General features: G+C 43.0%; 2 protein-coding genes across 3 annotated transcripts in view; one reads left to right on the top strand and one right to left on the bottom strand.

Moving 5' to 3' along the window:
• The window catches only part of CDH23 (cadherin related 23), a 1,628,602-nt gene that overhangs the window by 1,324,628 nt on the left and 286,433 nt on the right, over positions 1 to 17,541 (top strand). The window lies entirely within an intron of this gene.
• Positions 1 to 17,541, bottom strand: part of VSIR (V-set immunoregulatory receptor) — a 70,213-nt gene that overhangs the window by 8,673 nt on the left and 43,999 nt on the right. The window contains exons 2-3 of the mRNA XM_082268016.1: positions 8,151 to 8,519; positions 2,021 to 2,074 (exon numbers count right to left, since the gene is read on the bottom strand). Coding sequence (XP_082124142.1) covers positions 2,021 to 2,074; positions 8,151 to 8,519 — 423 coding nt within the window. The remainder of the gene's footprint in view (positions 1 to 2,020; positions 2,075 to 8,150; positions 8,520 to 17,541) is intronic.

The following is a 17,541-nucleotide window of genomic DNA, read 5'->3' as shown; positions in this document are numbered from 1 at the left end:
GTCCCTCGCTGGAGCTCCTGGCCCCTCCTTTCTGCTGAATGCCCCCACAGCAAGCTGCTTGCTATGGGGCCACCTGAGCTGAGCCTCTGCTCTGTGTCCATTCAGACATGGAGCCTCTGCTCAGCCCCGTCCCCTCTCTCCTCATTGGCTCAATTACTTTGATTGACAGCAGGGGGAGGAAATGGCTCCCTCTGCTGTGTCTCAGCCCATCAAGAGGGAGAGTCCCAAGCAGCCAAGGTTCTAATGCAACATCGCTGGATTGAGATGGGGCTCAGATAAGTATTAGGGGGGCTGCTGCACACAGGTGTTTTTTTTTTCATCCTAATGCATAAAATGCATTACAATAAAAAAAAAAACTTCTGCCTTTAGAACCACTTTATTGCAGCTTGATTAATCAGACCCACTAGGCTAATTTATACGTCATTTAACTAAGTGACTTTAAGTAATACTACAAGCAAAAGTCATAGTTTCAAAGTGGATCTTCACCTATTTCAGGGACTTTGCTCCTTTGCATCCCACCCACCCTCCACTGCACAACTATTCCCCATTCACCATCATTTGCCTATGTGAGTGACATCAGTGCCCCCAGGGCCCCCCGGGATTTGTAACGTTCATATCCCAGGAGTCACCGTGAGCCCCGCACAGCCCCCTAATCAATCACGGAGGAGGGGGAAGCGTCATCGGTGGACTGCACTAGAACCCCAAAGAGCCTGTGCAGCCTACTGATGATGTCACAGATGAACATGGTGGCGCGGAACTCCGTGGCGGCTGCTGAGAAGAAGACAACACTGGATCCTGTGTATAACAACTTAGTCCATCTCAGCAAAAGAAAAGGAGAGGAGAGAAGAAAAAAATAGGGAGGGTGAAACTCATCTTTAAAAGGCTGCAATGCAAGTACTTGTTAAATAATTGATATTTGCGCTTTTAATCAAAGTGTGCGGAAAAAACAAAAACGGGGAGCATTGAAGCAACGCCACATCAATATGGTACACCCCAGAAACTTTATACAGTATATGTTGTTGTCAATGTTGGAAATTTGTTACTAGTTAACATTACACTGTTACAATTGTCATTGTTACAATAATTGTCATTTTACTGCACAATTTTAATGTTTGACTTAGAGGCCATCTGAATGTTATTTTACATACTGAAGAGAAGCTCTTTACTGCTTGTTATATTTCATTGTGTCTCACTCTGAGAAAAGGGGAGAACCTTTTTGTGGAGGTTCAGTAATTAGTATACCGCATAAAACAAGAAAAGTCACAGATACAGTACTTAAGATTTATTGCAAACTGCTAAAATGAATAAAAATGCCATTTTACTTCGGCAAGACAGATATAGTAAAAGTTATGTATTCCCTAGGATGACTTAAGTAGACTTTGGCAGAATTAGAATTTAGCAATGGCTTTACAAGCTATTACTGAGCACCTAAATACAGGACATCAGATATATTTAGTGACTATTAACTGACAGATCAATCTTGTGTTAACCTTGGGCATTAAAGGAAACTTGTAGTGAGAAAATATTGTAGTCTGACTTTGCTGCTCTTCTAAAAATGCTAAATGACTAGCTGTCTCAAGCTACTTTTTAGGTTGCTGATCTGGAACATTGGGCTTAATTCACAAAGCAGTATTGAGCACCTTAAGAAATGCAGTAAATTACCGCTCTGCGTTTTTCGAACATTTGTTTTTGTCATTCACAAAAAACACTTCTAAAATACCACATACGGTATTTTTTCAAAATTTGCAGTATTTTTTTTTTTTTTTGTATTTATCTCATGAAACCATGCAGTACTTTATCTCATGCAATATCCAGTGGGATGGATACAGTGGTGAATGGATGCAGTGTTTTAGCACCATTTGTAATAGCTAGCCAATGCTTGTCTGGAAGGGTTGGTTGGCTGCAACAGTGCACAATAACACGACAAGAGTAAACTATGTGAAAAACTTTTAGTACTTTCCCAAACCATATGAATAAACTAGTTCAATGGTGTTACTGGTGAACAAAAAGATGTACATACCATCACTGTCCTTTTCAGATGAAAGAAGTGAACAGGTCTTAAGATCCGGATTATCTAAAATGTAAATTAAAATCAGATAAATTTCATTGTATAGCACACAAAACAAAACAATTGTTTTCCAGTTATTTGGCTCTTATCAATTCAGCATAGCTGAACATTGCTTTCATATATCACTGCTTTTAAGAACAATTAAATATCCATTTTAATTAGGGTATTGGAAACACAATGCAAGCCATTCCTTTGTTGCCCATGTGGCTAAACTTGTATATAGAACCACAAAAATTACAGAATGGTTACAGTTTAAAGTAGGCATGTCAAACTGGTGTTGTATGAGTACATGCTGCCCTCTCGCTCCTCTGTGGCCCTCAGCATTTAAAGTGGAAGTTAAGGTATTTTCATAACACCTGTGAGCAGGTACACTGTTTATCATAGAAGAAACCCTACAATATATTTTCTGCAATAAAATACACTTACCTGCTTGCTCACATCATTCAGAGGCATGTAAACTGAGCTGCACATGGATGGAAGAATGAGGCCCTGATTGACATGCCAGGCCAAAACCACATTAGGAAAGAAGGAAGCTGTGGGCCCCAACACCACCTTGTCCCTATGTAAGACCAGAAAGGACAAGCTGGCTAGACCAACAAGTCATTTTTTTTAGTACTTTCCCTTTATATTGGCTTTCCGAAAGCAGTATATGGAGGTTGGATGATACGTTTAGTGCAATAGAACACTTTTGGTAGATAAATAGTACACTTGTTTTATGGAGTTCTATACATCAATCCACAAAGAGGTACATTTGGGAATTTAAAAACAGGCAGTAGGGTTTAATTCCAAAAGAAGAGCAGCATGGAGCTATGGTACAGCATTGACAATTGATGGACTTAGAGAAACTTCCAAAAACTACAATGTGCTCAGACCTGTTAGTCATGTTCTATTTCATAAGTTTGTACTTATTATAACTATCAACTATGCACTTGATTACAGGCCTTGAAGCTTGTGGACCATTGTCTAAGGTGTAGAAAACATGTCATGTATGAAGAAGTGTTTGACAAGTAACAAGGCAGGATAGAAAGTGAGTAGGGTAAAAAGAACCAAAAGTCCTACCAATAAAGACATGAATTAGCTCTAACAAAGACCCACAAGCAAGATGTGGAGCATTTTATTAGGCTAGTGGGGAGATGCATAGAAATAAGAAAAAATGAATACAACTGTTGATATTCATAGGATTGTTCTAGCGTTGAGTCATGAGTGGTCTGGGATAAAGTATTGGTGAGCAGAAAGGATTCAGTATACTGTAGATGGAAATAGGGATTAGAGCAAACAGGGTTATTGAGAGCACTTTAAAACAAAGATGCTTGAAGGAGTGGGTGGGCAGCAATTAAAACAGAATTAAACTCCGCTATAACAATTTTTTTTTAATTGGCCCCTAGGGGATTTATGCCATAATGTACTAGTATGCACAGCATATTAACACATTATGATAGACTTTCCTGTGAAATTAAAACCCTCCAGCGCTGAGCTGTCAGTGCCCAGACGCTTCCATCTACTCCCAGTCTTTTTTTCTGGGTTTGGTCTGTTCGGCTGCTTGCAGGGCCAGGCCGCAAGAAGGGCTCAGTGTACATTACCAATGACAAGCCGAGAGAATAATTTATGACCGTAAAGACCAAAAAAAAAAACCCTACCACAGGTTTTATACATTGTACAAAAAATCATGGCCCTGTATACCACTCCCACAGCCAGAATCAAGGTTAATGGCCTACTGATCCTGTGATAATATCAAAAATAGTACACTGCTCAAAAAAATTAAAGGAACACTTTGAAAACACATCAGATCTCAATGGGGAAAATAGCATGCTGGATATCTATAATGGAAATGGATTGGGTAATGTGTTAGGAATGAAAGGATGCCACATTGTTTGATGGAAATGAAAATGATCAACCTACAGAGGGCTGCATTCAAAGACAACCCCGAAAATCAAAGTAAAAAAATGATGCAGCAGGTTAGTACATTTTGCTGAAATTTTATTGCAGCAACTCAACATGCATGCCTGACCACATTTGGGCATGCTCCTAATGAGATCGACGGATAGTGTTCTGGGGTATTTCCTCCCAGATCTGGACCAGGGCATCACTGAGCTCCTGAACAGACTGAGGTGCAAACTGGCAGCATCGGATGGACCAAAAAAAAAAAAATGTCCCAGGTGTGTTCTATTGGATTTAGGTCAGGCGAGCGTGGGAGCCATTCAATGGCATAAATTCCTTCATCCTCCAGGAACTGGCTGCATACTCTTGCCAAATGAGGCCGGGCATTGTCATGCACAAGGAAGAACCCAGGACCCACTGCACCAATGTAGGGTCTGGCAATGGGTGCCATTGTCTAGCCTGTAGCTCTCTTTTCGTCCCTCCATGGATATGCCTCCCCAGATAATCGCTAAACCCACCACCAAACCGGTCATGCGGAACAATGTTAGTGGCAGCATAAAGTTTTCTATGGCTTCTCCAAACCCTTTCACGTCTGTGAAATATGCTCAGGGTGAACCTGCTCCCATCTGTGAAAAGCCCAGGGCGCCATTGGTGGACCTGCCGATTTTGGTGTTCAATGGGAAATGCCAATCTAGCTCCACGGTGCCGGTCAGTGAGCAAAAGGACCATTAGAGAGCATCAGACCCTCAGGCCACCCTCATGAACTCTGTTTCTGATTGTTTGGTCAGAGACATTCACACCAGTGGCCTGCTAAGGGTCATTTTGTAGGGCTCTGGCAGTGCTCAACCTGTTGCTCCTTGCACAAAGAATCAGATACCGGCCCTATTGATGGGATAGGGACCTTCTAGGGCCCATGTCAAGCTCTCCTACAGTAACTGCCTGTCTCCTGGAAACTCCTCCATGTTCTTGAGACCTTCGGGCAAGGGAATGTATTGATGTTCCATCTTGGAGGAGTTGGACTGCCTGTGCAACCTCTATAGGGTCCAGGTGTCGCCTCATGCTACCAGTAGTAACACCAACCCTAGGCAAATGCAAAACTAGTTAAAAACAGTCAGAAAAAATAAGTAGGGGGGAAAAAATGTCAGTGGCCTCCACCCCGTAAAACCATTCCTGTTTTGGAGGTTGTCTCATTGCCCATCTAGTGCACCTGTTAATTTCATTAACACCAAAGCAGCTAACACTGATTAACAACCCCGTCTACTATTTAACTGACCAGATCAATGTCCCAGGAGTTCACTTGACTTGATACTATACTCTGAGTAAAAAAGTGTCCCTTTAATTGTTTTGAGCAGTGTATATATAGGCAATGGAACAGAGCTGTTGCCCTCTGTGCCAATGCCTCCATATAAGGAGTGCAGGTGGGAAAATCTCTCCTAGAAAACTAAGCCTTTTTGCAAATAATCTTATAATATTCTGTAGTCATCAGTTACCAAAACACAGTGGGTCTAGCCGTACATATAAAATCCCTTGTTCAAGTGCAGCAAATATGAATTCACAAATATAGGTGTAAACAATTCAGTAGCTTTCTGCAGATGCTTAAGATAACTACCATATCAGACTTCCTGTCTACATATGGACGCTACAGGAAGCCATTCATAGTCATTGAACAATAGCTTCCACTCAGCTGCATAGCAAATTTATAAACAAGGTCAAACATCTTTTAGTGATTTAATAATTTTTGATTCAGGGCCATTTTCTCAGGCTGCCAGGGGTGTGGGATCATGAACTGAAAACCTAAATTATTCCAACTGAATTATAATTACAAAGGTGTATGTCCAGTTTTACTCGCTCTCACTTCCATACTGGCCCTTCACACCTTTGCAATGTTCTGCGGTAATGCAATGCCTAATAATAGGCATTGCAGTGTCATTCATATTAAATGGCCCCCCAACACAGCAAGGCAATGAAGCCCCAAGTCAAATACATTGCAGTACACCACAGTGTATAGTAACGCACTACCGTGCATAATCTCTATTGATGTTTTGGTGTGTTGCAAGCCCACCTAATTGCATTGGTTGCCTTAATGCAACATATATTAATGTGTGATAAATTGCATACATCAATGGAGTACATCAGAATGCCAAGGTCTAAATGGGCCCTTAGGATACCCACAGACTCCTGATGATCGTTGAAGATCAAGATCACTGTGGATAGCCTTAAATGTTAGCAGATACTCTTTGCCAATGGACCTTTTTTAATGTGTTTTTGCACAAAGACATTCATGCTTATGCAGGAGAAGCAGATACTGTATGTGTCTTGAGCAGGGGCGTAACTACAGGGGTTGCAGGGGGTTGCGGTCGCAACCGGGCCCCATGCTCCAGGGGGCCCTGTGCGGCTCCCCTGTACACCTGGATAGGAGGGGCAGCAGGGGCCGCATGTAGAGAAATCACTGCCCTCCTTTTTCCTCCTGTAGCTGCAGGGGGAAAATGGAGGAGATTGGTTCCTCTGTATGCTGCCCCCGCCCCTCCTCCTATCCATCCAGTTCACTTGTGTTCTGCTGTCTCTGGGCCCCTGTGTGCTCCCCTGGTCCCCCCCTACTGTGCTTCCCCCCCTACTGAGCTTCCCCCCCCCTACTGTGCTCCCTACCCTCTCCTGCCGGCTGCTGCAGGGGATGTGTCACAATAGAGAACCAGGAAGGGGTCGGTAAATAGGTAATTTACCAGCCAGCTCCTTCCTTTTCTGAATGGACAGAGTCATAGTCAGTGATATTGTAAAAAAAATAAAATAAAATGATAAAAAATAATACAATTAAAATACCAAAAAAATAAAAACAACTGACACCAGTGGGTGAACTTCCAGGATCGTAAAGGTCACACTTGCAACCGGGCCCTGGCATTCCGCCACTGTGGGGAGGCCCCAACATTGCAGAAAGGTGGCCCACTGCAGAACTTGTGAAAGGGTCCCGCAACAAGAGTAAAGGGCCCCAGGATCAGTGGGAAGAGTCCCAGGCTTGAAGGGAAGGGCCCCGGCCAGGGGTCCAGGGGGCCCTTCATGGTTTCCTGCACCGGGGCCCTGAAGGTTCTAGTTACGCCTCTGGTCTTGAGTACATTGCTCAGAAGAATGTTCTTTGGAAGTATGACAATTTCTAAGGCTATGTAGCCACAATTGCCAGTTACTATCATTTAACCTGCATTACACTTAAACGTTGCCCACATTGATCTCAGCTTTAGCACTCTCATCAGAGAGATATTCACTCATCTGCTTTTCCATTACCCTGGAGCTATCATTGTACCTTTATGTATACATTGCCCCACATGGACTCAGATCTACACATTAATTTAATGCACATTCTTTTTTACATAGTGATTATTCTGGGAGATATCATTGGATAGAATTATTTTTACCCATCAGTGCTTCCACCTCTTTTTGTCCCCTTATGGGTTTGCAAGTCCAACTTCCACAGCTCCCTGGTGGTCACCCTTTGGAATCCCTTCCATGTGCATTTGATTTTAGCTGATTTGTAAGTACTAGGTCCCTGATCGTGGCCTCAGAGACTTTAACTATAATATCCCTCAACAATTGTGATACATATCCTATACTGAGGTTTTACCTTACGGACAAGTATTATTTGTATTTACTCCTGAGGAAGGAAGCGTTGACTCACGAAACCTGTAGAGTTTCAAGATGCAACCTTTTATCTTCACATGTTTTGATATTTTGTACTTTTTATATATTTAAGTATTGTTATGTAATTAATACAAGCAGTGATATACTCAATTATTTGCACTTCATGTGATGAGATTTGTTTCTATTTACCAATAAACTGTGAATTCTTTTTACCATGCGTTTTATGGTTGTGCGTGTTACACCTCATATAAAGTCCCAGGACATATTTGTGGTTATATGTATATATAACAGGGATGGAGGTGTACCACAGATGGGACCAGACCACACATTTTTGTATCTCATCAGGGGGGGCCTTTTGGAAGATAAATAACAATACACTGAAAAGGTTCAAAGATGATTTACAGAGCACCGGTCTGTGGTTTGGTGTAATACCCTTTTCTAAATGTGCCATCTGTTCATTGTGGGTTCCTTTACTTTATTTTTGAAGTTGTATATATTTTTTTCATAAGTTTCTTATTTTTAAATTATGTTTCTATGCACAATTTAAACCTCTAAGAATGCAAAATAAAATTGTTACCTGTTATGACCTGAAGTTCCATATAGCTGTGTGCCTGATGTATCAGATGCTTCTTATTTGTCTCATAAAGGAAACAACAATAGCCACCACTGTCCAATTGTGAGACGTTCAACAGAATTCTATAGAACACACCATTGGAGAAACGGGATCCTTTGTGTCCTTTGTGATGGTTGTTGTCTGTTGTATTCTTTGCATGTTTTTCCTCAGTGCACTCTGGGTTTCTGTCTTTGGTGAAGGCCCAATGTACAGTAAATAGATCATGCTGATGGCTAGGGTGTCCTCTGATAGAGCATGTGAGGTTCACATCATGTCCTACTGGGCAAATGTACTTTGAGTGTGGTGCAAAAACTGAGAAGGCATCTGTCCCATCTGTAGGAAAGAGAGCGAACAAAGGTCAGTGTCAGTTTAAAAATATCGGAGTTTTTCTTTTTTAATTTAATTGGCATCTTTGTTTTTGTCACCCATGTGGACAGATTTGAAGTTCTTTTTTATTATTTCTGTGACATCAAAATGTCAAGTGAGTGATTGCTCACATTATTATAAAGCTGATTAATAATGCAAGTTGTTGTAAAATTGTAGGTGAAGAGACCACTTTAGGTATTATATAGTACTGAACTTAGAATCTCCCTTGATTTATGCACACCACTACAGGGTACTTAAGCGGTCATTACTATGCCATACAGGTCTGTGAGAAGTTGAGCTTGATGAATATTTGTCTTTATTAACCTAATTAAGTATGAGGATAGATCCAAGGTAAAAGATATTTTAGTTGTATGTATGACAGGTAATCAATATATATATATATATATATATATATATATATATATATATATATATATATATATACACATATATATATATATACACACATATATATGTGTGTTAGAGAGGACTCCCCCCCACTAATCTCTTGATAGGTAATAAAAAATAGGGATGTCTGTATCTTTGGAATGTATCTTTGGGGATGTTTGTATCTGAGTTGCTCAAAAGGAGCACAGAATAGCCCAAAAACATACTCAGGGTAGGACTGGGCCAGGGGGCAGGGGGGCAATTGCTCTGATGCCCTGTAAAAAGGCTTCTGCCACAGACATGCCTAAATGATTCCTGGTGAAGGGAAGTAAAAAGTCCCCGCTACTGACCTGAGTGAGGGATGAAGACAAGGACAGAGCGCAGGCCCCCCCCCCCCCCCCCCCGAGCATGGATGGTGTAAACTGTATCTGAGCAGAGGCTGGTTCCATGCCCCACTGGAGACTCTCCTCCCCCGGCCAGCCCCACCGAGGTGTTCCAGCTCCCCCCAACCGCCCCCTGCTGGCCAGGTTGGGAACCCGGATTCAGCCGGTGAGTACCTGGAGCAGGGCTTCAGCCTGGAATGGGGTCAGAAGGAGGCCGGGAAGAGGGAGAGTGGAAGGGGGGGTTGAGTTGCTGCACCATGGGCCTCTGGACTATTCTTGCCCCCTGGGCTGAAAGTTACCAGTCAGTCCCTGAACATACTCATACACTAGCACTTCCAACCACTGTGAAAGTTGTCTAATTATTAAACAATACTGTACAAAGCACACAAAAAAAAATACCTTTAGGTACATTTTAAACTAAAACTCCACCTGCTAAAAAAAAGACTGATATACATATGAGTTGATTTATTAAAGGCAAATAGACTGTGCACTTTCACGTGCAGTTGCTCCAGAGCTTAGTAAATAAGTTCAGGGCTAAAACAACTAATCAGCACAATCAATTATAAATTAAAAATAGTTTGCCAACAATTTTCATTATCAATTAGTTGGTCAGCTAATTAGTTGGCATGCATATAGAATGCATTATTCGTTTACATGTCAATATACACAGTGTCACACGCATGCAGCTCAGTACACCATCCAAACAAGTCAGTAATTGCCTGAGAACGACTGAATGTGACTTTGCAAGAAGCAATGCCTCATGGGACACGTAGTTTGGGCAGGAGGTGGAAGTGATTTAGGCTGGGTTCACACTGATGCAAACTGGATGCAGGTTTCCCCACATCCAATGCGCATGACAGGAGACTGTGCCCGGCTCTCAATGGAGCTGGTTCACACTGGAAAAGGGTCCTGTGTGTCTTTGGCTCCATTTTAGGTCCGAAGTCCAGCTAAAATCCAGTCCGGATTCGCACCTGAAACGGAGAACAGGAACGTACCAGACCCCCTGCTGTGAGCCGCAGCCGCAGCTAGTAAGAACCCGGCCTCAAAGTGATTCTAGAGCTAGAAGTTTTTATTTTTATTTTTTTAACCTTAATGAGGTTGATTTGCTAAAATTGGAGAGTACCAAGTCTAGAGCAACTGTGCATGGTAGCCAATCAGCTTCTAACATCAGCTTGTTCAATTAAGCTTTGACAAAAAAAAATAAAAAACTGGAAGCTGGTTGGTTTCTATGCAGAGATACACCAGATTTTGCACTTCCCCAGTATACCTACCTGATCTCAATCCAGTGATGCTCTATCTTTCCCTTCTCACAGGACTTAGATACAGTAGTGGGAGCAATTGGCTTCTGCTGCTGTCAATCACAGCCTGTGAGGAGGACGCGTCATATTTTATGTGTCAACAGAGGCACACAATGCAGCTAGGAATTAAGCCCACACAAGTGCAAGTAACTTGCTATGGGGGCACCTGATTGGGAGGAGGAGCCAGGTGTCCCCCTGCCAGAACAAAAAAGCACAGTAGTAGTAACAGATGTCACTTCCTGGCAAAATGGCAGCCAGAAGACATTTCCTACACCATTTGTGTACAGAATGGCAGAAGTGTAATTTCCAGCTTGTGATATTTGCTCTCCGCTTATCCCAGAAATCTGCACTGAGAATTACAATTTCCAGCATCCCATGCAATAGGCATTTATTTAGGTTACAATACTCTCTTAAAGATGAATTCCAAGTATGCATAATTTTGCATAGTTACATTGATCCAGCTTTGGACCAATGAGAGTATGCACGTAACCTACCTGGCTGCTCTTTGTGGAAATTACTGTAGTAGGCACAGAGACTATAGTGATCGCCATTTGCTTGCAGGTTCTATGCCGAACAACTGCACTGCTTGCTAGTGAATGCATTAGGCTGCACACTCTGCACGGGGGGGGGGGGCGCTTTCAGAGAATACTTTGCATTTAATCAATAAATGCAAAGCATTTTCTGATTGGACGAGGTGGGGCAGCGATGTCGCAATCTCCCCCTCATCTAATAAGCAGAGATTTGTTCAGGTGTTTATAACGACGGCTGACCCTCCCATTCAGAAATCAATCTGAGAAAGGAAAGCTATAGCTTCAGAAGAAAAAAAAGATATGAATCTGTAAAAATGCTCGCTAAAATTCTTGAAAGGTATAGATTTTACTTTTAACAAAAGTCAAAGCCTCACACAGTCACAAATTATACATTAAACAAAATTATAAAAATGCAACACTTTTGTTTTTGCCCCATTTTTCATGAGCTAAACTCAAAGATCTAAGACTTTCTATGTACACCAAAGGCCTATTTCTCTCAAATATTGGTCACAAATCTGTCTAAATCTGTGTTAGTGAGCACTTCTCCTTTGCCAAGATAATCCGTTGATCTCACAGGTGTGGCATATCAAGATGCTGATTAGACAGTATGATTATTGCACAGGTGTGACTTAAGGGCCATACACACTATAAGATTTTCTGAAGACTTTTTCCTTAAGATTTACCTTTTCTATGTAGTGCAAGGGCCTGCCAGATTGCATACAAATTAAAAGTGTTTAGGTTTGACCTCATATTATATGGTTTTGGTAAGTCTAAAGGAAAACGTCTTCAGAAAATCTTATAGTGTGTATGGCCCATTAGGCTGGCCACAATAAAAGGCCACTCTAAAATGTGCAGTTTTATCACAGAGCACAATGCCACAGATGTCGCAAGTTTTGAGGGAATGTGCGATTGGCACGTTGACTGCAGGAATGTCCACCAGAGCTGTTGCCCATAAATTGAATGTTCATTTCTCTACCATAAGCCATCTCCAAAGGCGTTTCAGAGAATTCGGCAGTACATCGAACTGGCCTCACAACTGCAGACCACGTTGTAACCACACCAGCCCAGGACCTCCACATCCAGCATCTTCACCTCCAAGATCCTCTGAGACCAGCCACCCGGACAGCTGCTGCAACAATCGGTTTGCATAACCAAAGAATTTCTGCACAAACAGAAATCATCTGCATGCCCGACTTCCTCATCGGGGTATCGACGTGACTGCAGTTCGTCATCGTAACCGACCTGAATGGGCAAATGCTCACATTCAATGGCGTCTGGCCCTTTTGAGAGGCGTTCTCTTCACGGATGAATCCCGGTTTTCTTAGATTTTGGAGATCAGCTCATGAAAAATGGGGGCAAAAACAAGTGTTGCGTTTATAATTTTGTTCAGTATATTTGAGCCAAAGACTTATTTTATTTCAGAGCCTCCCAAACCCCAAGGCCTCCAGTGGCTCCACGTGAAATTGAGGAAAAATTGAAACCCTTGCAGATTTTTATAACCATTTGAATGCTTCCTGCTCTTTGATCAGCAGACTGAATAATGCAGATGTTATACCAGATTAGCATGATTTGAAACTTGAAGCAGACTACCTTAGAGCAGGTTGTACATCCTGTTTACCAGAAGCAGATGTCACAATGTTTTAATTCTGAGGTCTAGCATACACCGAAGGTTTCAGGAAAACCACAAGCTACGGGAGATGAACTAGTAACCAGCAGGTATGGCAGCTTTGTAAAGTCATGTGAAGCCAGTATCAGTTTGAAAGTGACACTGCATGATGTGACTTTTATTAATGTACTAGCTAAGTATATCCATAATCTTATCAAAAAGGCAAATAACTAAATATTAGTGTGGTTGAGAAGGCCTAAAAACTTGATAAGAAAACAGTCTGAAGAGAAAAAGAAAGAAGGACAACTGTACGATCTAGATTTTGAGTTCAAACTATACACTCATATTAGTGCCTATTCAGATTAACTAGAAACCTGTAAGAAAAGAAACGGCCGCACATCCAGAAATTCCAATTGCCTTTAATTTCCGAAGTGATGACAAAGTGATGACACCAAAGACACCAACATAGGGCCACAAAGACGCGTTTCACACATACATCTTGGGCTTAATCATTAATGACTTTGCTTACAGGTTTTCCACGGAGGCGGGCTGGGGCTAGCACTTTATGGGATATTCCACCTCTAAGCTACCATCACACACCTGGAGCAGCGTTTTCTCCCTTCAGTATATTAACTAGAAACCTACTCACAGCTTTGTATGTATTGCAGTTTCGATGAAAAGCAAAATTAACTGTAGCAAGTAGTCCTTTCATACCATGCCATGCTTCACTAACACTGCAATATAAATGGGCATGTTTGAATGCAATATATTTTAAAGAGAACATTTTTTTTTTTGCCTGTGAATGGCAAAGCAACAGCTTTACCTTAACCACTTGCCGACCGCCGCACGACTACCGTATATACTCGAGTATAAGCCGAGTTTTTCAGCACATTTTTTTGTGCTGAAAACGTCCCCCTCGGATTATACTCGAGTCAAGGAAAAAAAAAAATTTCCTGTCCGCTCCGACGGGTTTAAGGTTTAAAAATTGCGCCGCCCGTCGCATACATGTCACCGCGCACGCGCGGCCGCCGCTCGTGTAATTTCGGCTATTCCCGGCACCACTCGGGAGAGGCCGGGAATAGCCGAAAGTATACGAGCGGCGGCGCATGCGCAATGACGTGTCGGCGCCGGGCGGCGCCATTTTTAAAATGAAGGCGCCTCGGGAACAGGTAAGTGAAACAGCTTCACTACCTGCCATTATGCAGGGCTGCGGGCACACTACATGGGATGCAGTGCTGCGGGCATGGTCCACATGTACCATGCCCACAGCACTGCATCTCCTGTAGTATGCCCACAACCCCGGATCCTCTTGTACCATGCCAGTCACCCTGCATTCTCCTGCACCATGCCAGTACCCTGCATTCTCCTGCACCATGCCAGTCACCCTGCATTCTCCTGCACCATGCCAGTCACCCTGCATTCTCCTGTACCATGCCCACCGCCCTGCATTCTCACCCTAGCGTAGGGCTACGTCACTCGCCCACAAGCCTCTAGGGGGCGAGCTCCCGCCCCCGCTCGTTCACTAATGGCACTTTTCCACTGCAAGTACCAGCTCGTACCGGCTCGGCTCTACTCGGCCCTGCTTGGCCCGGTTTGCTTTTCCACTGCTGGTACCGCATAGTACGGTGTTGGAACGGTTCGGTACAGTACAGTATAGGTTTGCTTTTCCACTAAAGTAGTACTAAAGTTAAGTGGGTGGGATAACAACGGGGTGGGTGGGATTCTCTGACCAATCAGTGGCTAGTAGTGACTGCATGCAATGGATTGTGGGATATGGTACCAGTTTGGTACCTGTTGGAACCACAATCGAGTAGGTACTGGTTTTTCAGAGCCGTACCGTACCGTTCGGTTCCATGCAGTGGAAAAGCAAACCTATACCGTACCGTACCGACACTATACCATGCGGTACCAGCTGTGGAAAAGCACAAAACCGTGCCGAACCGTTATGGTTCCATGCAGTGGAAAAGCGCCATAACATCCCCGCGCAAAAGACCGGCGGCTCTGATGTCCGCCGGTCACTCGCGATTTCCCGCTGGAGAGGGAGAAAGGCAGGCGGCTAATGTAAACAAAGCCGCCTGTCATTCTCCCTGATCTAACTGCAGAGACTATAACTGCAGAGACTATACGATCCTGCTATGTAGGATCGTATGTCTCTGTGGTTACATCACAAGCCACGCCCCCCCACAGTTAGAATCACGCCCCTAGGGATACATTTAACCCCTTGATCACCAATAAAGTTAACCCCTTCCCTGTCAGTGTCATTTTTACCATAACAGTGCATATGTATAGCACTGATTACTGTAGTAATGTCACTGCACAAAAGTGTAAAAAAAGCCATTCAAGGGTCCGATCTGTCCGCCGCAATGTTGCAGTCCCGCAAAAAAAAAAAAAATTGCAGATCGCCGCCATTACTAGTAAAAAAAAAAAAAACAATAAAAATGACATAAATCTTTCCCGTAGTTAGTAAACGCAATAATTTTTGCGCAACCAATCAAAATACGCTTATTGCAATTTTTTTTACCAAACATATGTAGCAGAAAACAAATTGACCTAAAATGTTAAAAAAATTTTGATTTTTACATTTTTTAAGGGGAATTTCATATAAAAAAAATGTGAAAAATATTGTTATTTTTTCAAAATTGTTGCTCTTTTTTTATTTATAGCGCAAAAAGTAAAAATCGCAAAGGTGATCAAATACCACCAAAAGGAAGCTCTGTTTGTGGGAAAAAAAAGGACGTAAATTTCATTTGGGTACGGCGTCGCACGACCGCGCAATTGTCAGTTAAAGTCGCACAGTGTCGAATCGCAAAGGTGATCAAATACCACCAAAAGAAAGCTCTGGTTGTGAGAAAAAAAAGGACGTCAATTTCATTTGGGTACAGCGTCGCATGACCGCGCAATTGTCCATTAAGTCACGCAGTGCCAAATCGCAAAATAGGCCCTGGTCTTTGAGCAGCCAAATCCTTTGGGGCTTAAGTGGTTAATCCCAGCTTCCATATCAATTTATACTTCCCTTCCCTCTGCTCCCTCATTCCTGTGAGTAGAAGAAGCCATGTGGAAGTTTTGAGATGAACCTTTTACTGGGCTGAGGACCTCTCTACACCCATGTGATGGCACTGGTGCCAAGTGTCCAGCTTCCAAGCATCAGCACTGTCACATGTTCCCCTATAAGGGCTCATTTACATGGGCAGAAAAAAATGCCGCATTTAGAGGCATACAGCAGATAGTTTTGTATGCATATAAATGCAGGATTAGAGTAATTCAAGCGTAACTCCACTATTTTTGAGAAAATAAAAAAAAACATTCCCTTCTGGGTGAACTACAGTATGTACATTGTAATGAATATACCAACCTTTGTTGCAGATTCCTACATTTTGTTATTCTTAAGAAATCCCTCTGTGTTTCTTTGTGCCCCTGTGGGAAAATTAATCTAATGGGAGGGGTTTCATAATTATCAATCAGCTGTGGCACCTGCAGAGCACTAATGAGGAAATCTGCTGGGCCTGCATCCCTTTAGACATGTTCCTTTTGGGAGTATCTCACCAAAAATTACATTTTGTTTCCAGGGATGCCTGAAATCTGACTTGTGTAGCACCCTCCAAGGTAGGTGCTAGGTAAATTATAGTGGGGCCTTGCTTGCTTAACAGCAGGGCCATATTGTTCAGTTAGGGCTGACATGTGCTGCCAGGTGTGCCTGTTGTGCTGGGGAGTCTCCCCACTGTATCCCAATAAAGGCTCCTGGCCAATAGCACACCAGGGCTTGTATCCATCCTGGAAGGGCAGATTATGCCGCACAGCATTCTGGGAGGGGGTATAAGTCTAAAGGGGCGCACATGTCAGATTGTCTTTGGCGGGAAGCAGAGTCCCAGGAGGGAGGGTATAGCTGTCTCTCCTCCTGTCAGAGGAATCGGGTATCCCAGGCGGCTTGTCTGAGGGGATACAGGGATGAGCTGAGCTGCAGAGAAGGATCCAGTGTGCTGAGGACCAGCGGAGCTGTTTGGGGAACGAGTTTCAGGAAAGGCGGACCACTCCGGAGAAGGTCAGAGGGATCCAGGAGCTAGCTAGCCGGGCAGCTGTGACAGTAAAGGGGGTGCCAGAGTTAACCCTGAAGAGTAAAGGGGGTGCCAGCGGTTGGGCCCTGAAGTGTAAAGTGTTGCAGCAGTAATTGCAAGTGGCTACCTCAGTCAGGGAGGATTGGAGGAAGCAGTGAAAAAGGACTTTTGAGCTAACAGGAGTGTCAGAAGTCAGTTTCAGTGACAGCAAGTCAGTGTTCACAAGCGCCAGTAAGCGTTGGTCGGCATTCAGCCAGCACTAAGTCAGCGCTAGAAGGCATTTTTCTCAAGTGTCCCGTTCTTGTAACTAGTTGAGCCAGAGGAGTATCCCACTTATTCCCTTCTCCCATCCAAGTTCCTAAAAGAAAACCTAAAAACCAAAGATGCCGGACTGTTCATTGTCTCAGTATTCACACTTGGGCAACCAGCTTAAATGTGCTGTTGGTTTTAACGGAAACCATGGCAGACCCACATCAGGCCCAATGCCTGGAAATCCTGCTACACTTGTATAGTGCCTTGTTAGTGCAGACTTCTAGAGAAATTAGTAAAAAAAATTGTACAAGCAGGAAATTATATTTCTGGGGTGTGGTCAGTATACATTCTGTTTACAGAACAACCCCAGGTAGCCATATTGCATTGTATTTTCAGAAAATGACAGGGGCTGCAGATTGAAAAGCAAAAGTCATTTTTAATAACATTCAATTACAATATGACTTGTGTTGCAATTGTATAC

Source organism: Pelophylax lessonae, assembly GCF_965119305.1.
Source record: "Pelophylax lessonae genome assembly, chromosome: 9".
Taxonomy (NCBI): Eukaryota; Metazoa; Chordata; class Amphibia; order Anura; family Ranidae; genus Pelophylax; species Pelophylax lessonae.
The sequence above is the reverse complement of the archived record's forward strand: the minus strand, read 5'-3'. Positions and strand labels throughout refer to the sequence as shown.